Source organism: Myxocyprinus asiaticus, chromosome 13 (assembly GCF_019703515.2).
Source record: "Myxocyprinus asiaticus isolate MX2 ecotype Aquarium Trade chromosome 13, UBuf_Myxa_2, whole genome shotgun sequence".
NCBI classification, from domain to species: Eukaryota; Metazoa; Chordata; class Actinopteri; order Cypriniformes; family Catostomidae; genus Myxocyprinus; species Myxocyprinus asiaticus.
In genome coordinates, this window is record NC_059356.1 from 35984544 (window position 1) to 36010736 (window position 26193).

General features: G+C 37.0%; 1 protein-coding gene across 1 annotated transcript; it reads left to right on the forward strand.

The window, feature by feature from the left end:
• Positions 1-1048: 1048 nt before the first annotated feature.
• Positions 1049-25570, forward strand: LOC127450626 (LIM and SH3 domain protein 1-like). Its single transcript, XM_051714863.1, has 7 exons — positions 1049-1276; positions 13582-13676; positions 15984-16068; positions 18565-18672; positions 20694-20784; positions 20909-20997; positions 22464-25570. The coding sequence occupies exons 1-7, from the start codon at positions 1208-1210 to the stop codon at positions 22635-22637; spliced, it is 711 nt and encodes a 236-aa protein (XP_051570823.1). The 5' UTR covers positions 1049-1207; the 3' UTR covers positions 22638-25570.
• Positions 25571-26193: the final 623 nt, after the last annotated feature.

Sequence of the window (26193 nt, forward strand, 5' to 3'; positions counted from 1 at the left end):
ACCTGTTACCTGTTTAGGCCTACAAGTATAATGCAAAGAAAATATGAAAGGGTATCCAGCATCAAACCGGGGACTAATTACTTCTCAAGCAAGTGTTCTGATCATCTGAAATATACCCATATTAATTACATCGTGAATATGACAAAAACAAAGAGTTTGATGTAAATCTGATTAGATGAACCTGTCTTCAAGGCCTAATTGTTGGCGAAATATGCAATTATACACTCAACCACCAGGTGTCGCTCAAACAAAGGACGACACAGACTGGAGCAAAGATCATGCTAAAAAAATAAGAAGCATTTTGTTGCATCCGATTCGAAATTGAAACACAACACGTTATATATCATTATATGTCGTACTGTTCTGGATATACAATGTAAATGGTCTGTGTGAACTCTCAAAAACATTCAAAAGATGAGTTAATTACTTTAAAACATCTGGAACAGCTGTCTTAGTCTTGCTAAATGAGGGAATGAACTGAATAAATATTGTAGGTGAACAATATAAATATGGAAGAATATGTAGGAAAAAATATAGCTGGTGAAAGTATAGATTTATAGTAAAAAAAAAGAAAAGAAAAAAGGACTTAAATATTGATCTGTTTCTCACCCACACCTATCATATCGCTTCTGAAGACCACTGGAGTCGTATGGATTACTTTTATGCTGCCTTAATTTGATTTTTGGATCTTGCATTGGAACTGGGATTGTATGGACCTACAGACTTGAAATATTCTTCTAAAAATCTTTGTTTGTGTTCTGCTAAAGAAAGAAAGAAAGTCATACACATCTGAGATGGAATGAGGGTGAGTAAATGATGAGAGAGATTTCATTTTTAGGTGAACTGTCCCTTTAAAGAAGTCAGTGTGTGTTATAAAATGTCTGTTTGAGATAGAAAATGTTTGAAAAAAAAGATAAGGCATAAACAGCAGGACAATCTCTTATTTCAGTTTCAAATGATAAAGGCTTGGTATTCGGAGTGAAAGTCCACCGCTCAATGCCTTTGCTTATCTCGGCACGGGACCGCGCAGCAGGACACAGCGGCAGTGCCGTGAGCGCGCCTTCCGTGTCGGATTCGTTCGCTGACAGCCAGCGGTGCGAATTGGACTCGTCAACGGCTAGCGATCCACACCTCGTGCTTTATCACGCAAATTTCACTCCACGGATCGTTTTTCCACCTCTTTCAGCCGCCGTTATATTTCTCCAAAATGAATCCACTGTGTGGCAGATGTAACCGAGTGGTGTATCCCACGGAAAAAGTGAATTGTCTTGACAAGGTAAGGCTATGCGAAACTTAGCACACGCTAGCATAGCTTACACTTCTGGCTATGAGAATGAGGTAAACCTGGCTGTTTTTGTATTTTTTAAAATTTGTAATTCATGTCTAATAACGTGCCCTAAAAGAGGGTAGGCTATTTCCGATTTTGTGGTTATTCAGATTGCGATCAGAACGGACGCGTGTAGCGAGTGGACACTTCATCCTTTTGCTAGTAATGAAGGACCTGGATTGTGACAACTTCATAGCATGCCACAAGTTGTTTATCATATCGACAGAAACATGCTTTTATCTGGGCACAGATCAGATTGCTCGGTGTGGCGGGAGTCGTTGTTTTTCGAAAACAAACTGCACGAGCTTGTTCGTGGCCTCGGTCTGGAGGAGGTGGTTTGTTTATGACGTGTCAGTCTGTCCTGTGGGCGACATGGTGGACCCGAAAAACCCCAAACAGTCCATGGCAAAGACGCCTTATTTGAAAGAGCCCACCTTTCGTGATTGACCCTTCCAGTCCCTTAATAAACAGATTGTAATAGCTGGACATCTTGGTGATGATGTACATGATGTCGGGTTTTTTTGTTGTTGTTGTCCACCCAGGTGTGTAGATGTACAACTTTGCATGTGCAACGTCAGCTCGGTGTTGTTCGGCACGTGAGTTCTTTTAATACTAGACGGTGGGCGATATAACCATTTGTGTCCTTTGTTGAATTCCGAATACCAGTGTCTTCAAATATAGCATCTACCTACGCATTGTGGGTTTAAGCGCTTTCACTGAAAACATACAATTTTGGGACACATTTAGTTACATCAGGCGGTTCTTGCGTTTTCATTGTGAACATGTTATGCAGGTCTGTGCTACATGTGCCAGAGGAAGTGTTGCTACTCGACATGCTTGTGAAACAAGACATTTTGTATACAGTCCCCACCCACTCTTAACCCATATCGCTCTTTTTCTTTTTTCTTTTTTCGAGTATGTGGTGAAATCTTGAATGTTTGAATTGCTTTGAGATGCTCCAGAGGGTGGGGTCGCCTTGTTGTATTTTTACGCAGAGCAAGTACGTGCGAGGGAGGGTGATAACGCGTGTAATTGACGTTGAAAGCATTTTAATCGATTGCTGACAGGCTGAATGGCCTTAGATGAAACAGCGTAAGAAATTACTGCTTGAGGCTCGAAGATGGACGTAGAGTGCGCACACGAAGGGTGCATTTTACGTAACCGCAAACGTGGGGGGGCGTGTGAAGCCACACCTACCACAAATGACAAATTCTGCCAAAAACCACAGTTGGCATACACTTTGGTTCCCATTCACTGCCTGGAGGAAAGGCCATGAACACATTCCTTCTCACAGTCATTCTGAGGTGGCATGCTGATGTTTCCCTCAGCTTGAAGACAGGTCAAGCATCGCCTGCCATTCTGCTTCAATGCTTGAGTTCATCAGCTGTCATACTGGAGAACATCTCAGAATAACCACACCCTTCGAGTGGTGGTCTAGGAGGTCGTTATAAAACAGGGGGTATAGGAATGCTTTCTGCTGTGACCTTTACGTTTGTTTACCCAAAAATGAAAATTATGTCATTCTGTATTCACGGAACACAAAAGGAAATGTTTAGGGCAATGTACAGGCTGCTCTTTTCCATGCAGTGAAAGTAAATGTCGATTCAGACTGTTTAGCTCCAAAAAAAAAGCATCTTAAAAGTACAACTAAAACCATGCAATCTCTTTGTTTGAGGAACAGACAAAAATATTTTGCATTTGCTGTTATTAAAAAAAATATATATATATATATATATTATTTACTGAAAATGTTGAATGTCACTTTATGTAGCAGTAGTAACATAATGACCATTGCCTAACCACATGTGTCTTAACCTGTAGGGCTGGGTTTTGATAACCACCTCACGATATGATTTGTATCACAATACATATTATTTGTATTGTAATATAGTATTTGGATAGCAATTAAAACCACGGCAAACCCGAGAGATAGACCCAGCATGTCCTTGGGAAAAAGAGTGTATGTGCATGATCAGTTTAAATCTCTATTGCATCTCATAGAAGTGCCTCTGACCATCCTAAGAAATGCTGGTTTCAGAGTTCACACTCATTTAGGTAATGATATGAATATGTTTACATTTACATTTATGCATTTGGCAGACACTTTTATCCAATGCGACTTACAGTGCCCTGATTACAGGGACAATCCCCCTGGAGCAACCTGGAGTTAAGTGCCATGCTCAAGGACACGATGGTGGTGGCTGTGGGGATTGAACCAGTGCTTTTAGTCCACTACACCACCACCACTCCACCGAATATGTAAAATATTGATACAGGGATCTAAAGTATTGATACAATATTGTGAATAAAGTATTGATGCTGCTTTTCACCCTCTCTGTTGAGATGAGCTCGCTGCATACAACAGCAATCATGATGTTCGATTCAAGTACAAATTACGCTTTTAAAATGGGTGTTTTTAAAAGGTGCACTCAGTAATCTTTTTCCTCATTAAAAAAGTTTTACTCCTAAAGGAATGAATTGTAATATTGAAACACAGTGTATATATACAGTATAAAATCACGATCACTCACACGAGATGAAGACTCCAGTCATAGCAGTAACCTTATAAAAGCTGTTTTATTGTACATGGAGAGGGCCCCCTCATGGGACATATGAAACAGGTTTGAACTTAGGAGCTCAGGTTAGCAGTTTGAATCAGTCACTTTTTCAGCGAATCATGCAGTTAAATCAGCTTTAAGTGAACTTTAAACTGACTACCGGAATACTGGACATTTGTAACGTGATTGCTGATGACCTGCTGTTGATGAATTACTCATTCTGTTTCAGTTGTTGTATGAAAATGTTCATTTTGTAGTGTTTATGTTGTAATAGATTGTAAATGATTGTAAGAGATTTGGACTGTGTTAAAAATATTGATTTTCCGATGCATCACGATCTTCATTTGAACGATCTCGATATCGATTCTTAAATTCAAGATGGATCTTTTATTCTATGCGCAACCAAAGTCTCTTTCAAGGCAAGTCAGTCCACTCAGCGGCCATCTTTGGAACGCTCCAGGGCAGGCTGAGCAGATATTTTCAATGGAAACAAGTGCCGTAAAAAAAGAGCTCCTATCTACTTGAATGGGGAAAGACCGAAATCTCCAAAATGGTTGGTCAAGATTATGATCAAAGAACATATTCAAAATCAACAGTAAAATCTGACAACAATGGTATCACAAATTGTGCTTCTTTCATGCTAAAAAACGCTATTTTCAGGCTGGTTTAGCTAATGTGCATAAGCGTTCTCGAGTTGACCGACAGGCAGCGTGTGTTTCTAAAAGGTGATTGGCTCTTTTACCTGTAAGGCGGGACTTAATTTTCTACATTCATTGGGCTTTCCAATTTCTATCAATTTTAATACCGGTGGTCCGTCTCTGCTAAACTCTCTCTGGTGCAACCCTCTGCTACAATTAGGGGTGGGTAAAAATATAGTTTTTCCGATTAATCATGATCTTCATTTGAACAATCTTGATATCAATTATTAAATCCCAAGATTGATCTTTCACTCAATGCGCAACCCTTTACTACAATGAATGAAATCACTCGCAATTGCAAAAATTTCGCACTATGTGACTAAAGTGAATATATTTTTCAACTAGCTGGTAAATGTTTACCTTTCACTCTCCAGTAATTGTGTAGTTTAGTCAAGGCCCAGTTCCAGATCAGAATCACTGTGAGTGCTCTGTATAAAGTGGAGATGTATCACAATTATACATTTTTTAATAGATTAAATCATGTTTAAATGCTACTTAAACAACATAAAGAAAAGTTTGGGTTTTTTTAATGTACAAAACATTTATTGCTTCAGGGTTTTTTTCCCCCATGACCTGTCACTGAAAATGACAGCAAAATTCTGCACCTGCAGATTAGGACATACTGATTTGCAAAATCATACATGTTTATAAGTTTTGATGCAGAATTTTGTGCATTCACGTATTGAAAGGATTTTTGTGTGTTTGCTGGAATTCAAGGAAATCTGCTTGCCAATTTACAGTAGAGCCCGACCGATACCGATTTTAGAGAGGGAAAATTCACAGATTACTGATATAGTAGCCAATATATTAATTTTTGAGTTGGAATGAAAACAGACCTTTTCTATGTGGATTTTTCAAAAATCTATGCAAAGGCACTCAGAAGGCTGATTTCTTAAATATTTTTTATCAAAGAATATTTGACATTATTATTATACATTGTCAACAATTTCTAGAAATGAACACTGAGAAAATAAAGAATAAATAAAAATACAATAAATAGCTTAATAAACATCAGTACTGTTTAGTATCAGTCAGATGCTGACTATTTTGATACTGCCGAGTCAAGATAAACAGATAAGCAGCGGTGTTGCACCGTATTCTGCTACACGTTCAGGGGAAACTTTCAACAGTGGAAAACCAGACTTTTAAAAATTTAATTTTATAAATGCAAGGACTGGAATTGTTCGGTTGAAGGGGGTACCAAACTATGAATCCTGAACAAAACAGTTTGGTGAATACATGTTTACACATTAGCTTCCACTCAGCTGACAACTAGTTTCCATCCACTTTTCACGCTATTTTGTTATCGACAAAGTGAAAATACGTAAAAAAATTTTCCAAAATTTGACGTCTTCTGCCTGTTTCCATTCAAATGGCCTTTTATCGATAAAAATGGTGTGCGTGATGACGTCATGCCTAAAAAAAAACACTTTGTCGAATAAGTTTTGCTGCTATACTTTCTATCATGTGTTAGTAAAACTGAATAAATGCTGAATAAAATTATTAATTGATTATTTTACCATACTTCAATGCAATGGTAATTTAGTATTCAATTCAACACTCTATATCAGGAGTCTGGTTTAAAAGTAAAATAAAATATTTGGGAAAGAGATTCTTAAAGCTTATTTTAATGTTGGCCACAAAGTGGACCCGTTTACTTGTTTTATTCTCAGAACATTATCAACCTGTTTACACGCTCATGGGTCATGATGTGTGTCTTGTCAGTGTTTGGCAACCCATTCAGCACACCACTGAATAAAACAGGCTGCATGACACTGATAAATGATTAATGCCAGAGTAACATTCACATACAGGTGTGAGGGACTTCAACATTTTACAAGTAACACAAAGAATAAATATATTCCTCTCTTACTTGTTTGCTCGTGTGTACCCTCCGTGCACTACTGAGTGGTAAGTTTTTTTTGTTTGTTTTTTTTTTTTGCGAAGAGGAGAAAGCGCACTCGCCTGCATGGTTGCCGGATTGCATAAATTAAGTATGACATAAGGCGAAATATTTCCATTTTGTGCAAGTATAAATCTCTTATTGGGGTGTTGCATCTATTATATTGCAACCCTGAGCATATTAAAAGTTTGTGGATGCGCGATAGGTCCAAAAGCCAGATAAATGAAAGATCTAATAAAAAACGTTCATGATAAATCGACCCGCGGGCAGTAGTTTGCCCTGGTCTGCAATTGAGGGTGCTCTAAGCTTTGTTTGAGGGAATAATAGGGTTCAAAACAGTGTTACTATGAATGCAATCTTTAATACAGTGAAAAAGACACTCTATTAGCATAAATATATATAGAAATAAAACATTCTTTTGAATGTCCATGGTACTAAAATAAAATATTTGTTGCCATGAGTGTACCTTCATTTACTATTATTTTGAATGGCCATGGAAAATGAAGCAATGTGATAACAATTTTACCTGGTCGCAAAAAGTAGTCCATTAATTTACCTGATGAACTTTCACCTTTTGCTGACCCTTTATGCTTCACAGAGCTAATGTGTGCTTCTAAATCACTTGCACCTTTATTAACAACTGACACATAAGTGGCAGCTTTACATGTCATACAATCTGCTTCCCACGGATCTCGACCTGGACGAAAGCATGGGAATTTTTTGTGCAAATCTTCTGTAAATTTGCACTTTCGTTTGGGCATTGTTTCCACTCAGCTGTCATTTGCTGCTACTGTCAAGCAACTGATGCTGAACTCAACAGCTCTTCGCGGGTTAGCGGAGAGATTGACAGGCAGGAATTTGGCCAATAGTTGCTGCAAGCCTCTTATAATTGACCAGTTGGTGTGCGAGAAGGCGGGACTTACAAAGAGGGGTTAAAGCAATGCAAATATGCGTGCACACACGATGAAGTATTAGACCAGATGCACATCATAATGCAACTAAAGCCGAATCCCGGACATTTTCGCAAATTGAAAAATCCCGGCCGGGTGCTTTTTTAAGGTCCGAAAAAGAGGAAGTGTCCGGGAAAAAGAGGACGTATGGTCACCCTAATCATGATTCTAACTTCGGCAGTAATATTATCTGTTTGCTCTTGTACACTGATGATGATAAATTATGTGTGGAGTAGTGAATAAATGCAGTGGATACATTTAATGTTAGTTGACGTTACTTACCTCAAAGATTTGTCATCCTCCTCAACCAAATAACGTTAGACCCAGGAATACTCCAGTGCATATATCTGCGAGTGTGTGTGAGCACGTGAGTTTACAGCAGCGGGTGAGGAGCTAACTGAACTGACTGACTGCGCGCACGAGAGAGAGACGCGCGCAATACACAACCTTTTATTGTATGTTATTATGAGACTGAGAAGTGCAAAAATATTTTAGATGAGAAGTGTAAAATTGTTTTCGGTTCGTTATGAGACCATGGCGGAGGAAATTAGACTGGTGGGCCGCCAGAGTCTAGTCAATTAATGGAAAACACTGAATAATGTCTCTCTTAATACCCTTTCTGATCTTTAGTCAGTTGTTGGTCAAAAACAACAAAAAATAAACATTTAATTCTTATCGGATAAGCTAAAGCCATTCGAGTCTCTTTAATATGCAGTCATTTACAGACGCACTTTACAGAACTGCCAGTTTTCTTGAAAAAAAATACCGGTTGTTAGCAAGTATTCAACAAATCTATTTAAATACTTGTAAAGAGTTCAAATTATGCAATGTAATTATGTAAACAATAAACATGTAACAAAATATCATATATTCGATATAATATATTTGTTGATGGAATACATGGATTTGTTCATTTAAAAAAAAAAAACTAAAATGATGATAAACTAATAAAATATAATATTTTTGTAATGTAGCCTACTTGGTTAGATGTTCTCCTGTATAACTAACAGCATTAGTTGGGAGAGAATTTCTTTCATATCGGAATCAGAATGAGCTTTATTGCCAAGTATGCTTACACATACAAGGAATTTGTCTTGGTGACAGAAGCTTCAGGTGCACAAACAATAAAACAGCAAAACAGAGATAATAATAAAAAAATTGAATAAAGATAAAAAGTGAATAGAAAATGTAAATAGAAACACACAATAAGACCAAAATATATATGTATGTACAAATTAGAGCCCAACCGATATGGGATTTTTGAGACGATACCGATTTTAGAGGGGGAAAATTCACAGATTACTGATATTGTGGCCAATATAGCTAATTTTTGAGCTGGAATGAAAAGACCTTTTCTATGTGGATTTTGCACCGATACTCAGAAGGCTGCTTTCTTAAACAAATATTTTTTATCAAAGAATATTTGAATTATTATACATTGTCAACAAATTCTAGAAATGAAAACTGAGAAAATTAAGAATAAATAAAAATACAATAAATTGCTTAATAAACATCAGTACTGTATGTTTAGTATCAGTCAAAAACACACTGTAAATAGAAACCATTGATGCAACAGGAGCAGACTTAAATTGAACACTGTAATCGTTAGTTTTCAGGATTACATAATTGAGGCAGCCGTAATCGTAATTAGTTTACGATTAAAGGATATAAAAAGATACCCAAAGCCTTGAAAATGCCAGTCAGTACTGTTCAATCACTTATTAAAAAGTGGAAAATTCGGGATCTCTTGATACCAAGCCAAGGTCAGGTAGACCAAGAAAGATTTCAGCCACAACTGCCAGAAGAATTGTTCGGGATACAAAGAAAAACCCATAGGTAACCTCAGGAGAAATACAGGCTGCTCTGGAAAAAGACGGTGTGGTTGTTTCAAGGAGCACAATACGACGATACTTGATCGAATTGCCAGAAAGAAGCCTTTACTGCGCCAATGCCACAAAAAAGCCCGGTTACAATATGCCCGACAACACCTTGACACGCCTCACAGCTTCTGGCACACTGTAATTTGGAGTAACGAGACCAAAATAGAACTTTATGGTCACAACCATAAGCGTTATGTTTGGAGAGGGGTCAACAAGGTCTATAGTGAAAAGAATACCATCCCCACTGTGAAGCATGGTGGTGGCTCACTGATGTTTTGGGGGAGTGTGAGCTCTAAAGGCACAGGGAATCTTGTGAAAATTGATGGCAAGATGAATGCAGCATGTTATCAGAAAATACTAGCAGACAATTTGCATTCTTCTGCACGAAAGCTGCACATGGGACACTCTTGGACTTTCCAGCACGACAATGACCCTAAGCACAAGGCCAAGTTGACCCTCCAGTGGTTACAGCAGAAAAAGGTGATGGTTCTGGAGTGGCCATCACAGTCTGCTGACCTTAATATCATTGAGCCACTCTGGGAAGATCTCAAACGTGCGGTTCATGCAAGGCGACCAAAGACTTTGCATGATCTGGAGGCATTTTGCCAAGACGAATGGGCAGCTATACCACCTGCAAGAATTTGGGGCCTCATAGACAACTATTACAAAAGACTGCACGCTGTCATTGATGCTAAAGGGGGCAATACACGGTATTAAGAACTAAGGGTATGCAGACTTTTGAACAGGGGTCATTTCATTTTTTTCTTTGTTGCCATGTTTGTTTTATGATTGTGCCACTCTGTTATAACCTACAGTTGAATATGAATCCCATAAGAAATAAAAGAAATGTGTTTTGCCTGCTCACTCATGTTTTCTTTAAAAATGGTACATATATTACCAATTCTCCAAGGGTATGCAAACTTTTGAGCACAACTGTGTATATGTATATGTGTGTATATATATATATATATATATATATATATATATATATATATATATATATATATATATATATATATATCAAGCTTTTGACACTTAGGACAATAGACCTTTTACACAGACTGTGATGACATGTTACTGCCTTATTTAGCAGCGAAAATCTAGCAAACTTTTTTATACGATTTAAAAAAAAATAAAATTATATTGAGTGTTAGTATATAACGTTATGCTTTGTGTTATATTACTCTGGAATTAGTTTTAAAAACAGGATTACCACTGTGAGGGGGTTTCTATTACAGCTGCTGAGAGAGTGACAGTAAATTTGTCTTAATCCACCACTCTGTTTTCCTCTTCTGGAAAGTCATTCAAACGTAATAGTGGATTATTTATTTTGCTCTTGGAGCAAATGGGTAAGTGAAAATAAGATTTGCTGTGGACTCCCATTTACCGCTGTCGAAGTTTACCCTGCAAACGTTTACTTCCGCGTTTCAAAACCTGGAGTGTGAAAAAGGTCTATTGAGGGACTTGTACACAACTATTACACAAGGTGCAAACATTCATTGATGCTCAAGAAGACAACACACTACTATATGCATACTATATGTAAATATCTAATGTAGATTCTGAAGAGCAGTACTACATAAAAAAACTTATATTTATATAAATTACGAAAGGGGTGTGAACATTTATGAGACAAAAGGGAATGCAAACATATTATCTCAACTATATATATGGTTTGTTAAACCTTCGATTAATGGGTTATTAGATGTCATACTTTTCTTCGGCTTTCTAACTTGTTTTTGAACAGCAATCTAAATCGAGCAATTCTGTGATTTGGCGACTAAAAACAGCCTTTGGGCTCTTTAATGTTTCAGTTTAGGAGCCAATGGCTCCTAAGTAATTTTTTTAGTCTGGAGCCCTGAAAACACATTCAAGTCATCAGCCAGTTGTTGGTTCACTACAGTGTTGGGGGATGGTGTCTTGAAGTTAGTAAAGTCTTTTAGGCCTCTCCACACTGATGCAGGGTCGTTAGCTGAAAGCTTGTTTTTCAGCTTATCAGAGTAGCTTCTTTTAGCCACTCTGAATTCCTTATTCTTTTTTTTATCCCCACTTCTGTAAGCATCATTTTTGGCCTGATGAAGCTGCTTGAGTTTTGCTGTAAACATTGGTTTGTCATTGTTGTATGTTAAATAAGTCCTAGCAGGAATGCACATATCCTCATAGAAACTGATATATGATGTCACAGTATCTGTGAGCTTGTCCAGGTCTGTGGCTGCAGCCTTAAAAACACTCCAATCATTGAAGTCAAAGCAGGCTTGTAGTTCCAGCTCTGCTTCATTGATCCATCTCTTTACAGTCTTTACTACAGGTTTAGCTGATTTTAGATTTCTGCCTGTAGGTTGGTAGAAGATGAACAAGACCAGTGATCAGAGAGTCCCAAAGCTGCTCTAGGGACAGAGCGATATGCATCCTTTATTGTTGTGTAGCAATGATCCAGTATGTTCCTGTCTCTGGTGGGGCATGAAATGTGCTGTCTGTATTTTGGCAGTTCACGGGTGAGGTTAGCTTTATTAAAATCTCCCAGAATAATAATAAGTGAGTCCGGGTATTGTTGTTCTATGTCTGTGATCTGATCATCTGATATCTGAAATCTGATATGTAAGCAAAATGTACATTATAACTGAAATATGAATCGGTATTGAATTGAATAGAGCTTGTGAATCGGAATCGAATCAGGAAATCTGTATCAATACACATCACTTGTAAGAGTGCATATTTTTTTCCCCATATCTGATTGTGGGAGCACTTGGGAGTGCAGTGTGTTTTGGTCTTGGTTATAATTAAAAAGTCCCGTGTTATTTACCAAATCTTCTTTTTTTTATTGGTATTTTAGTAGCACAGTGTAACAATTACGAAGGTAAGGAGGAAGCTGGGACCGGCTTGACAAACACATAGACATTTAATGACACTTTTCAGTGTATAAAGAAACAAAAACACGCACTGCTTTTCAGCCAGCTGCGTCAAATCATAAAGACAGTCAGACACGCAGACAAGCTTCGTACATCTCTCTCCCATCTGCTGCTGTCTCTTCTCCTTAAATACTCCCGCCTCCCCTTGCTGGAACGCAAGGCCAGTGTGGCGCACAGGTGGAAGTCATTTGCAACTTATATTCCCGGCCTCGCTCTGCCTAGACACCGCTCTGCTCCACCCTGCTCAAAACACACAGTAAACTGCATCTGGGATTTCATTTTGGACTCTTGTAGCCTCTGTGTCTGGGCCGCCCCATCACATTAAGAAAAGACTATAAGAGCATTTAAAAAACATAATGCATATATAAAATTGATTTTTAAAAGTATTGGACTGTCGTTAATCAGCTGTCTTTCTTTTCAGATGAACACCCTCTTTTTCAGTTGCAGAATTTGTCCAAATAGCCTACTCGTTGTTTGCTGACAGCTCCCTTTCTTTGGTATTGCTCATCTATTTGTGTTATTTTTGTGCTTGTGCACACAGTGTCATACTCAAAGTACTGTTTTAGGAACATTCCAGCTGACTAGCAAGAAAGTGTTTGATATAGAAAGACAAACACACCAACATCTAAATTATACGTGTGCAGTTAGCATGCTTGACTGGCTGTATAGTTGGAATGTAGGGTAGCGGGTCAGGTCAGGCGCTCCAGTCCATTTTTCTGTGCATGCGTGTGTGTGTAAGGGGTGTTCTCACTGAAACACTCCCATGGTCAACATTAACTAAGGATCTTGCTGATCAAAGTTCAGCACAGATTCCAGCTACCCGCATACTTGGTGTGAAGCATTTTGATTTAATACCTTTCCCAGCAAAATTGTTTGGTTAAGGAGCTTTGTTTCCAAAAACACTTTGTTACAAGAACCTGGGAAAATGGTGATGTAACTCACTTAGTAACCACTTGACAACCAGTGTGCTCCTGGGGGTGCCATAAAATGTCTTCACAGCTCTCTCAGAAAGTCTTAAAATGAATGCATTCACACACAGAAAACTTGTCTTTAGTCAGAGCCCAAGTAACCTCAAGTTGGAACTTTTTCCGAGAACTTTCCAAGAACAAGCACTTCATTGTTTTTTTTCCCATTTAATCCTCAGGAGAGAACCAAGTAGACTTTGCAACATCTGTAACAACTGAATTAGCAAGACAAGGGGATCTGAATGAGTTTGTCATTGCTCTTTTAATTTGTTTGAATTGTTATCTTTACTGACCCTATTGCAGATAATGTACCCATACCTCTTGAATGCACCCCCCAACACAAACATATTTACATGCTTTTAATCGTTGACCCCTCCCCTCTCTTTTTCAGTTCTGGCATAAAGGATGCTTTAGCTGTGAAGTCTGTAAAATGACTCTAAACATGAAGAACTACAAAGGCTTTGAGAAGAGACCATACTGTAATGCGTAAGTATACCTGCTTTGAATGAACTTTGTGTTTATTTGCATATGGACTGTGGCATTTGGGTACTTTCATCCTTTTTTTTTTTCCTTATGGTAGATTTTGACTGAAATGATGCTTCCAGATTGAAAGCATTATTTAAATGATTATGAAAAAGTCACGTTCAAGCACAGAAGCTGACTTGTTCAGAGGAAATGGTATTGGAGGGAAATTCCATTGAGTTCACAACAATGATCCATACACACTTGCGCACAAACACTAATGAGTCCACACCTCCCTGGAATCCATCTCTAATCCCTAATAATCTTTTGAGTCAAATACCTCATTTATTCAATTCCTATGTTTAGTCATTTTGAAAACGATCCCATTTCAAATCTGTATTCTTACGTCACTAATACTTGGAAGTGTTTAAATGCTGCCCACACAATTAAGTTGTAATAATAAGTTGACTTAACTCAATTGAATTGAGTAATGGCGTCTCCAAAACTTGTGTAATTAAGTTAACAACTTGATGAGTTAAGGTTGAGATGCAAGTAGACTTAACTCAGAATTGCTATTTAAATGTTGTTGTTTCTACTTAATAATTAAAAAAATGCCAAATTTGACATTTCAAGTAATGTTTAATTAAGTCAAGTTGATTTTTTTCAGTAATGACAATATCAGGGTAAAGAGTGCACAAGGCGTAGCTGCTTTGGCTGGCCAAATAAAATGAGATAAATGCAAATAGGCTACATCCCTTGTCCTGAAATCTGAAAACTTTCAAATGTCCCTGAAGTGTAAAGATTCTTGTTTTTCATTCTCAGTCACACACATGTAAGTAATACACAAGGGATTTTAGTCTTGATTTAGCAAATGATTTATGTCTGTCCATCTATCTAGATCTGCTTCTTCCACTGTTTACTCAGTCCTTATTATGAAGATTATCTGAGTGAGCACGGCAAAGTAATTTCCTCTTGCATCCAATAGATAAAAAGGCCTGTTTACGTCTCAGAATAACTGGACTAATGACACGTCCTACGGAAGTAAAAAGCATCTGTTTGGATCATGTTGAGATTTTCTGCCGATATAAAACTGTTATAAAAATAGAAACCAAGCTTGGGTGCGATTTATCTGTTTATATTTGTTTATGTTTGTTTTCCTGTCTTTGCCTGTTTGTGTGGTTTGACTGTTTACTGAACACATCTGTTTAACAGAGACTAAAAATTGCTTCACAATAATTGATCTGTCATGAAATTTTGGACTACCAACTAATATGTCAGTTAATATTATTGACCACAAAAGGAATTTGGCAGATGTAACTATCAATTTTCAACCTATGACTGTATTTAAAAATGAAAAGCATGATAGCATACATATTTGCACAACAGATGTGGTTGAACCAGGGTTATAATGCACTTCAATATTGTTGCGATTTAAATATTTAGACTGGCTTTTGAATTAGAGCTAATTTAGTCTGTATTTGCAATTTTACTAACCCTTTACTATATAATGTGATGGTTGCCTGCAGCAACACAGCTTCTGTGTACTATGCAGAGGATACTAAACAGAATCAGCATCTGCTGTTTTGCCACTATGATTTGATTGGCTCTGTTGTGGTTTGTGCGATGATTCATTTTACTGAATCAATCCTTTTGAATCTTGTCATGGCACATTATGTGTTATGTGGTTAAATGATTCACTAATTATAGTTAAATGATTAGTGTAATAGTTCTGTTTCCTACTATACTGTCAATTAGATCAGTTGGTGTTTTTGTAATTGGTAGCATAAATTGATTACTGTTCCATTTATTGCAGACACTGTAATTAGGTGTTGCAGTGGTTGATTGTGGTGGAGTTTGTTGCTGTCACCCTAATTTTGTGATGTGTTGGTAAAATACGACAAATAAGCTGCCTTGTTAAGGGCTTACAAATTATAGTCCTGCGCCTACAGTACCCCCACGCTGATAAGTGATGAGAAAAAATGGATATTCACTGTTAACAGCCATGCAATATTCATGGTTTTATAGTGTCTTTATCAACACTGTTAAGAAAAGCAATTTTGTTTTTAATATCCTTGAGTCAACTTATAACCAACATGCAATTAGCTTCCACAGTTTATAGGTTAAAGGTGAATCTACGAAGGGTTCTACTTAATTGTATTTAAAAAAATATTCTGGGTTCAACTCAAGTTAAGCTTAATCAACAGCATTTGTGGTGTAATGTGAATTGCCACAAAAATTTATTTTGACTTGTCTTCTTTTCTTGGTGTATTTTATTGTATACATTTCATATTGTGATGTTTACTGTAAGTGCTGCATGTTTGTGTTTTTTAGACACTATCCGAAGACATCATTCACCAGTGTTGCAGACACTCCAGAGAACCTACGCCTGAAACAGCAGAGCAAGATGCAGAGCCAGGTACATTAAACACTGGGCTTTATCGAAGCTCTTAATGGGGTTTAACACTGAAATGTAGAGATCCTTAAAAATAAATGAAGACAGTTTGTGGCATTAGTCAAACTCTCTAATGTATATGGAGATCTTTTGTGTGGACTTTTATTTTGAAATGTAGTTTTGGGGTCTTGTCTTGTCTCTGTTCCTGGTTCCCTCCATTGATTGTTTCCAGCTGTGTTGTGCTAATTAGTCTTGTTAACCTCATTTGTTCTTGTGTATATTGCCCTTGTGTTCTCTGTGTCGGTTCTTTTTCTGTTTAGACTGTTATGTAGTTCTGTTCTCTAGTTTCTCTAAATATTTTCTAGTGTCTAATTTTTCTTCCAGTTTTCTTGGTGTGTCTTATTAAACTACGCTTGGATCCTACTATCCCCAGTCTCCTTGCCTCAACACTCATTACAAAGTCCTAGGCACAAAGTAATATCCAAACAATATTTAAATCACAATCATAATCTTCTCTTAGAGCTCCATCTGATATAGTGGCCCCCAAAAGTATTTTGACACTTAAAGGGATATTACACCTAAAAATGAAAAATTCATAATTTACTCACCCACATGCTTTTCCAAACCTGTAGGACTGCGGAACACAAAAGGAGATAATTTAATGATAATTTAATCCAGTACTGTTGGCTGAATTCAATCAAATGGCAGTAGACAGTGACTCACTCAAAAGTATCATGAAAGTAGTCCATGTGTGTCATGTATACTCCATGTCTTCTGAAGGCATACAGTCTCTTTGTATGATGAACTGACCATAATTTAAAGTTGTTTTTCACTATCAAATCAAATCAGGCAAAATCATTAGCCCTGTTCACAAATGCAACCAGGTAAATTACAGGAAAATCGTTGGGTTGCCTTTACTGGTAAATGTACCGCATGTGCTGTTCACACATACCATCAGTATGGAAATGTATAGGTAATGAAACAACAACTCCTTAAGGGAAATTGCCAGAGAAAAATGTACTCGTATTTTCAAGAAGGTTGTTTTCACACATGTTTTCTGGAAAAGGCTGAATGTGTGAAAGGGGCATTTGATAAACTATATAAGCAGCACTCAATTTAAATCTAATCTATGGTGGCAACATCGATAAAATCAAACCTCATTGTTTCTTGTGTCTCGTGACCAAACTTTACAATGTAATACGTTGGTTTTTTTTTATATTAAGAAAGATAATACAAGCACACTTTTCAAGCAAAACATTTCACAAAAGTATGTTTGTTTGAAGTTGTAGAGGTTATGAGAGTTAAAAGAATAGAGGTTTGAACACCTGTGTTCACCTCTGCTGGGGCATTTATGTGGACTTGAGGGAAACTGACTTCATACATTCACAACAAATTACCTTGGGACCAGCTGGTTTACAGTTATTGCAAAATGGCTGAGAAGAGCATAACTTGCAATGAAAGTCATACACTTTAAAGTGTTCCATCAGCGTCAGAAAGTGTCCAGACACTTTTTGGAGCCTCTGTATAACCTAAAAAGACATCTGAGTACTAGGGCTGCACAATTTGGACACAAAGTCATATTGTGTTTGTTTTGAAAAATATTGAGAATGTGATTTGAACTGCGATATGATAATAACAAAAATGGGTAAGTGATTCTTTTTGACCAAAATTTTATAATGTTTTGCCCATGAGGGTTTACACTTGAGTCCTCTTAAAAAGAACCAGACTCAGATGTTCTTTACTTCAGCCACAAACAAACAAACAAATAAATGTATAAAACAGAGAAATAAAGAGTCTTCTTCGTATTCACATTGTACCTGTCCACTGCCACTATGTAAGAGGGTCTCAGCCGACTATTCATCATCATTATTTTGGGAACCCAGTCAACTTAAATATTATAAGATTGATAGTACTGATTATTATTATCATCGTTATTATTATTATTATCATCATTAGTATTATACAATAGTAATATATTTCTGTTATAAAATCTTAACTTGATGGAGCACTGCTAAGTGGTCCCGTTAAACCAAAGCACTCTAAACCATCAATCTTTTGTTGTGGCCACATGTGCATGAGAAGTTTGTGTGTTGTTGCATTGGGTATATTATTTGTATATTAACTTGAAGTGGCTAAACATGTTTGGAATTCTGCAACAGTGAAATTAAAGTGACTCTGGAGCACTTTAAAAATAACATGCTCAGCACGCAAACGAATCCGAGCTCGGAGCATTTCTGTTACTCTGAGCACAAGATGGAGTTGTGGAGCTCAGAACTGCTCTGAAAGCACTGTAATAATGCACTAAAAACATTGCACATAAACTTTGAAGCAAGCAGACTATTTATTTATTTGATTAAATTGTAACACTTTGCGGTTTAATAGTCACACACAAAGTCATATCGCAATTTCCGTTTTATTTAGATTAGTTGTGGAGCCCTACTGCGTACCTGTGATACTCTTACATGTGCAATGGGGATTTTTGATTTTCTTTTTTGTTAATCATTTGTTTGTGTGTTTCAGGTTCTCTATAAGGAAGAATTTGAGAAGAGCAAAGGAAAAGGCTTCAGTGTTATGGCTGACACACCAGAAATGCAGAGAATCAAGAAAACACAAGACCAAATCAGCAACGTATGTCCAACACTTGACCCCAAAATGCACGATTCTCTGTCAAAGTACCTGCATGGAAGCATTGTTTCATTTGTGATTCTTTTTTTATTTTTAGCAAGGCTGTCTAGTTTCCGTTTTTAATTCACTCTATCCTGTATATAATTATCTTTTAATCCCATATCACTGACTTTTTTACGCCCCACATTTTCTTTTCATACCCTTTACACTTGCACAGTATATCTTACATGACCTCGTTCCATTCATTGTTCATAAATGAATTGTCAACTAGTAGAAGTAAGGGGTTTGTCCCTAACTGAGCAGCATATATAAAGGGCATAAACATTTTGACCCACCCTTCCTTTTTCATACCACACCTGTTCCCTGAATTTTCTGGACTGGTTGCCTAGCAACAATTAGGTCACTGCATTTCCTTTTGTAATGTAATTTCCTGTTGGAATAAAAGCAAGAAAGATCACCCTTCAGATTGGCTAGGGAGACACTTTGTGGATAGTACAGGAACTGCTATTAATAATCTCACACTGGCTCAGAGTCAAACAGTTTAATTAAATGAAAACCTCTTGCTGAAACCACCACATTACAAAACGAGGGACTGTTTGCAGGGTAGGTTAATTAAAGTGCTGGCAAGGCAGCAGGTGCATTCTTTGCTCATGTTCTTCATCACAATTTACTGACTCTTTTCAAACTTTGTTTTGTGGATTTACAGGCATTACGATGGTTATCAGATTACAATTTAATATTAGGTATTACTTTACACAGAAAAGCTTTTTTGTCATGTTATTTGTATATTGTATATTGTGGCTATATATTTGAAACTTTGTTTTGTGGATAATTTTAGCCTTAGGTGTGCTATGTTTTTGTTTTTTATCAATTCTAAACAATTCAAAATTAAAGTTTTAAAATCTCCCTTTGACTTCCACTTTTAGAATGTTCTACATTCAAAATTTAACCGACAAAGTCTGCATTAACATGTACACCAGAAACCGGCTAATTGCGTTTACATGCACTGCATGATTGGCGTACTCTTTACTCCTGTATACATGCGGCTCGGTCAGTAAGCAGCTTTCTCCACAGCAACGTAATTTCCCCATGACACTTGTGTAAATAACAAACATGGATCCGAGGAAGACTTTGCCATTTTATTCTGTTTTCTCGCTTTATTTCCAGATATTCCAGAGTTGTTGTTGTATTAGTTTCCTTAACTTTCCATCGTGAGCTGCAGCGGAATTGCACTGAAATAGTGGGGTTTCCCTCTTACATAAAACTCTGGGATTTCCCCAGTGTACAAGCACTATAGATGTATGTAAGGGACTGTCCATATTTTACACTGGTGTGTTTAAATGGGTATAGTTTATAGTGTATGTGATTTTTCCCTCTGTACTCCCAGAAATGTTAAACCCTTTCTGCTGTGTTGACTTGTTGTTGGGCTCCATCCTATGACGTTAGTTATCCAGTCTGTTTACGCACATGCGCACTTCTCAAAAACCTGTAACAATGCTGCTTGTGCGTTTACATGACCACAAAAGCCATGTTCTCCGGGAGAAACCCAGGTGTGTTAAACCGTTTTCTCTTAATTCCTTAAACGGTATAGGAAATCGGTGTTCTCATTTACATGGTGTTTCAGAATGCTGCTTTCTGCAAAAACCCTGGTCTTTTCTTTCATACAACTATTTAGGCCTAACTGTTTACATGGCAAAGATGGCAGAGAAAACATGTTATCTGTTGATAGTTGAGCACACCCAACAGAAAACAAGATCAACACTGAATGTCTGGACAATGGCTTGGCAGCTCTGATTTTGTGCAGTATCAAAGTCTAAAACATAACTTACCTAAATGTTTAACTCTATATTCTGTTTCATTAATATTTCCATTTTATAATTATGTGTTGGATCTCCACAGCTAATTGTGCTCATTATACTGGTCTCGTAATATTCTTTGGTAATGTATGTATTGTATATTGTATTTAACAATAGTGTAACTTTCTGGCTCAGTTTTTAGTGTATCTGTCTATGTGTGTGTTTTAGATTAAATACCATGAGGAATTTGAGAGGAGCCGAATGGGCGGCGATGCCCCACCTCATCACCCGCAGACACCTCAACAAAACACAACTCCAGGTACACAATCTTGCCTTCTTTATTTCATTTTGCTCTTTGTACATCTTGATGGATCATTACAGTTTCAGTTTTCAGTGGGCCAGAAAATAATGAAATTACATTTCTCTCTCTGTCTTTCTCGTAGCATATCAGCCCCCAGCAGCACCTCAGAACTATCACTATGAGCCTGAACCTGTGCGTCCGGCTGCTGCCGCCCCTCCTCCCAGCTCTGGGGTAACAAAGACTTTTAAAACACATAACCATTTAAACTCTGGATGCATACTAGGGCTCAGTAATATCAAGTCTTTTACGATATCCGCAATGATTTTGCTGGACATTAAACAAAAATAAAGCAACACCATGAATTTCACAATTATTTTAATGCTTTTTTGTAGGCCATTAAGTTTCTTCCAAACCGTGTCATTATACTTGTTTCATGACCCTTGTCTCATGATTTGCAAGTATGAGAGCATAAAGACAGAGAAGTTTAAAGGAATGTTCCTGGTTCAATACAAGTTAAGCTCAGTCGAAAGCATTTGTGGCATAATGTTAATTAGCACTAAAAATTATTTTGATTCGTCCCTCATTTATTTAAAAAATCGTAGTTACAGTGAGGCACTTTCAGTCCAAAAAAGTTTTTGTGGCTATACATTTGAAACAGTGAGTATTTTAATGTTTATGGACTGACCCCATTCCCCCTTATTATAGGGGCCTTACATTAACCACATTTTTTCCTTTTTTTATTTTTTTTTATAAAAAGGCGGGACGAGAAATTTTTGTGGTAATCAACATTATGCCACAAATGCTTTCGATTGAGCTTAACTTGTATTGAACCTGGAATATTCCTTTAAATAGCGTCTCTGATTTACGCTTTACAAAAAAAAATGTTTTATTCATTATGTGAATGTTCAGACTTTATTGAGTTGATTCCAAACATAGATTCAGTGATTCATTGGCATTGTAGCATTTTTTTATTTTTACTTATAGAAAGAAATATGTTGGTAAATATTGTTGTTTATTAACATGTGAAATTAAAGGTGCTGTAAGCGATTTTTTTTTTTTTTTTTTTTTTCTTTTTTTTGTTGTTGTTTTTTTATGGAAAAATATGTAAAAAATGTTCCTACTCCCTTAAAGATATTAATGAAATAAGAGTCCTGAGATATCTCTCCGGTCTCTGTGACAGCTGTAGACTTTGTAAACAGCCAACAAAAATGTGTCCACGAACTGCAGACATTGGCACTTTTCACCTGTCAATCATTTTGCTTGTTCTCAGAGTTGTTTTTGAAGCGGATCATTGAGGCTATGATTCATAATGTTTGTCAGTTGAGGGCGCTATTTTGCCACAAGTGTAAAACATCCCTTGATTTATTTTTAACTATGACTTTAATGGATTTTAGTTCTTTTAATATTTGCACAATAACTTTTCTATAATAATAATAATAATAATGTAATAATTACACATTCAACATTTTGAATCTGATTGAAAAACAAAATCACCTTTTCAAAGCAAGTACATAAATATTGAGTACTTTAAATATTGATGCATATCATTTATGTATATGTATATCATCAAAAGATTTTTAAATGTCGAGATCTTTAATAACCCAGGCCTAATACATACTGTCCTAAACATTCTAGGATAATGTTGTTCTTTCTAATGAACAAGTCAGACTGTGTCCTAACAATCCTGTGTGTTTCAGAAGCGCTACCGAGCAGTGTACGACTACACTGCAGCTGATGAAGATGAGGTATCGTTCCTGGACGGTGACATGATTTTGGATGTGCAGCAGATCGATGAGGGGTGGATGTATGGAAGAGTGGAGCGTACCGGCCAGCAAGGAATGCTGCCGGCTAACTACGTAGAGGCCATCTGAAAATGAGAGAGAAAGAGAGGGGGGGAGATAGATGGAAAGGGAGAAGGGTGTTAAAAAGTGTGTGTGTGTGTGTGTGTGTGTGTGTGTGTGTGGGTGGGGGGGGGCTGATTTGAGAGATGCAGATGATGAGCCGAGTGCCATCTCGCCTTTTAAGATGATCTCATCCTGTTCTCCTCTATTCCTGCACTAACTGTCCTACCAGGGGATCAACCTCTATGGTCCAGTTATGTTCCAAAAGAAACAGTCCAGTAACCACATACATATATAATCAGACACACCGACAGTACATGCATACACACACATACACGTAAATAGTGAATTATGATTTGCTACTTTTCCCCATATCTTTCTCTCTGAATGCACCTCCCTGTCTATTGCTTTTGTTGCTTGTCTATCTGTTCGCCTGTCTGACAGTTTGTCTTTTATTATGTGTTTCCTCAGTCCTGGAAAGGTGCTGTCACAAGTGGCACTTAAGTCTTAAGACTCACACACAAACATACACACACATATACCACAAAACCACACAGGACTTTAAAATATTTAGGGCCTGCTGTTGAGCACTTTGCAGACATCTCAAACACTTCGCTATCGTTTGCCATGACAATAAGTGATCTGGTCCCAACCTCAATTGTCAAATCTTTTATTAACTTTGTTTCTGATCTTATTTGCAGCCAGTAATTGTAATGTATTCAGTACAGTTTCACATCTCATTGGTTGTGGGTCTGTAACGATGCTTGAACATGAGACTTCTGGTCATTCCAATCATTCCATATGTCTGACCATTTGCATCATGTAGTTAACTGGAATCTAAAAAAGGCTCGTCTTTTTCAACTCTTAAACATAATGAAAGGGGTGGTGCCTTTTTGTTACGACTTACTGTACATGTTCACTGAAGCTTACCCTTCATATTTCCTCCTGCTCTTTACTGAATGAATTACTATAAATGAGCCTGATTTTGTTCTGATGCTCCTGCTTTTAAAATGACAATGAATTTGTGAAGTGATGTACCTTACTCTTGATAAAGGGGGGGAAAAAAACTATGTAGTAACTCAACGAAAGAGGAGCAGGACCACATTGTAGTACAGTGAGAGAGGAAAGGATCCCAAGCACAATTCTAAGGACCATTTTAGCTATGAATTTTAATCATTCCATTGGTTCTGGTCCATTTCATTTCTGGAGCATCCCATATGCATAGAATGAAACTGTATCTCAGAGCTGTTCTGTAAGTCGTTATTGATGTTTTTGTTTGTTTGTTTTTTTTTCTCATATCATGCTTATTCTCATTGCCTTGCTGGTATTGTATGAGACGGAATTTTATTGTCAATTTATCAATATCAGTGGAATAAAACAAATCTATTTGTATACCAAGGCAGGCGGGTTTATCAAACAGAAGGAAGGAATAGCTAATGGAATTACAATGTTTTAGAGCCAAGCATGTATTTCTCTTGAACAACTGGAAACAAATGCAGTCTTTTACATGTTGCTGTGCTGAAGACTAATGAGATTCTACTGATCATTGCTCTCTTAAATGCCAAAATATAGAAGCAGAGAATGATCAAAACAAGTAGTATGTTGTTTTCTCAAGACACAATTCTCCCTGTCGTAACTGCAAAAGTCAAAGTAAAATCTTGGGGTCACTAATTTCTTTTGGAAAAAAAACCTTGAGAATTTCCTCATTATCTAATAACATTTGAAGACCAATCATTCACAAATACTCCAGAGCATTCTCTTGTACAAAGTGGTCCAGTGCTTTGTAAATCATGCTGGTTTGCCCTTTGTACACTTATTGGACTACCATTTCAGATGTAAAAACTGTTGCACATTTTCAGTAATGTAAAGTTCTAATGCTACATACACTTGTTAGGTTTATCAGTTATTTTAATGTTTTTATTTCAGCACATAGTGTATTGGCATAAATTGGATTTGCATGCTTTAACATTTTAAAGGTGCAGTCAGTAATTCTTTCCTCATTAAAAAAGTTTAACTCTTAGAGACATGAATTGAAATGTTGCAATATATGTAGGAAATCATGAGCACTCACATTAAAATGAAGACTTGAGTCATTACTGTAACCTTTTAAAAGCTGTTTTATTCTACATGGAAAGTGTCCGCACATATGGGCTGCCATGTTAGGATCACATGACCAGCTGAATACTACTTGCTGAATCTCAGTAACCGCCCTGTTATTGGACACTTTCTCTCTGGGATTAAAGTAATCATGGATGACTGTGAATACTACATTTCTACAATGGCATCTGAAGCTGAAAACTATTGATTTTAAATTATGTTGCATCCAAGCCACTAGGTGTCACTAAGTCCAAGATGACAAAAAATACTGAGTGCACCTTTAAAAATAAGAATTTTGTATGAAAAACTTTTGTAAGAGAAAATGTGAGACTTTCAGTGTTACAAGATTGGCATATGGATGCAAAAATATCCAAATCAGTTTTTCTGAATAATTCTCTTTTTGGTCCATCTCCTAAATCCAGAACATGCTCTTCTACCTCCAAAAGTCTTAACGATATAAATCAAGAAGTTGATTATTATATTGTTTATATCCTCTTTAGGGGATACGTGACACTGTTTAGTGTATGTCTCAATTTCAGTAATGGTCATTAAAAAATGATATTAATAAACAAACAGGAAGTTTATTATAATAGAACTGGAGTGTGGAAATTGTGATGACAAATGTGATGCATACTCTTGGTTCTCCTTGCATGAATCTAAACATTAACTCAGAGTCAACCCACCAGCAGAAGCAGACACAGATTTGATGTGAAGAATGTTCAAAGTGGTTTTGCAATTACAATGGAGATTTGTTTGTTTATAGAATACTTGAGATGTTATAAAATGCTAAATATGATTGATATAAACAGGCAATGGTGTACCATTTTCTGAAGTTGTTATTTTGAATAAACATTATTCTGAATGAGCATTATATATTCTGAATTTTTGCAATCTGCAAAGAGGCTGCACATCATAAACCCCGTTTTTGATGCTCCAAGCTATTGCCAACTTCATCTTTCTAGAAGGGAGGATAGTGTGCATCAGCTGGCGGGGAGGGGTCTCTGGTCCAGCCGTTGTCCTCCGAGGGTGACTGAGCATCCTCCGCATCTTTTGGACCCGCTGCTTAGCCTGGCAGAGACGCAAACATCATGCTGGACGTCTTGGTATTGATGTTCTTCGCCATCATGGGGCTTGTGTTCCTCTCTTACATCATATACATGCTCTGATCACGGCAGGATCAATGGCGCACCGTGAGAGCGGATGCGTCATTCACGTCCTCGGAAGGGATTTGAGCACAAAGGTTGGCGATAGGAAGATTTATGTATTTAACATGTTTCCCTTTATATATATATATATATATATAATTTATTTATTTTCTTATTTTATTTTATTTTTCTGGGTGAGGGGCCGTTCACTCACACCTAAACCGTTTACGCAGGTATTTATTATATATATATATATATATATATATATATATATATATTCATATATTTTTCTAGGTAAACATTTTCTGGACTGACTAACATCTTTAACCTTTTGCGTCACGTCT

Coding starts and splice junctions, on each gene's coding strand:
- LOC127450626 (XM_051714863.1), top strand. CDS start 1,208: ATGAATCCACTGTGTGGCAGATGTAACCGAGTGGTGTATCCCACGGAA. Junction 13,677..15,983: donor AAGAGACCATACTGTAATGC/GTAAGTATACCT, acceptor TGTGTTTTTTAG/ACACTATCCGAAGACATCAT. Junction 20,998..22,463: donor CCCCTCCTCCCAGCTCTGGG/GTAACAAAGACT, acceptor TGTGTGTTTCAG/AAGCGCTACCGAGCAGTGTA.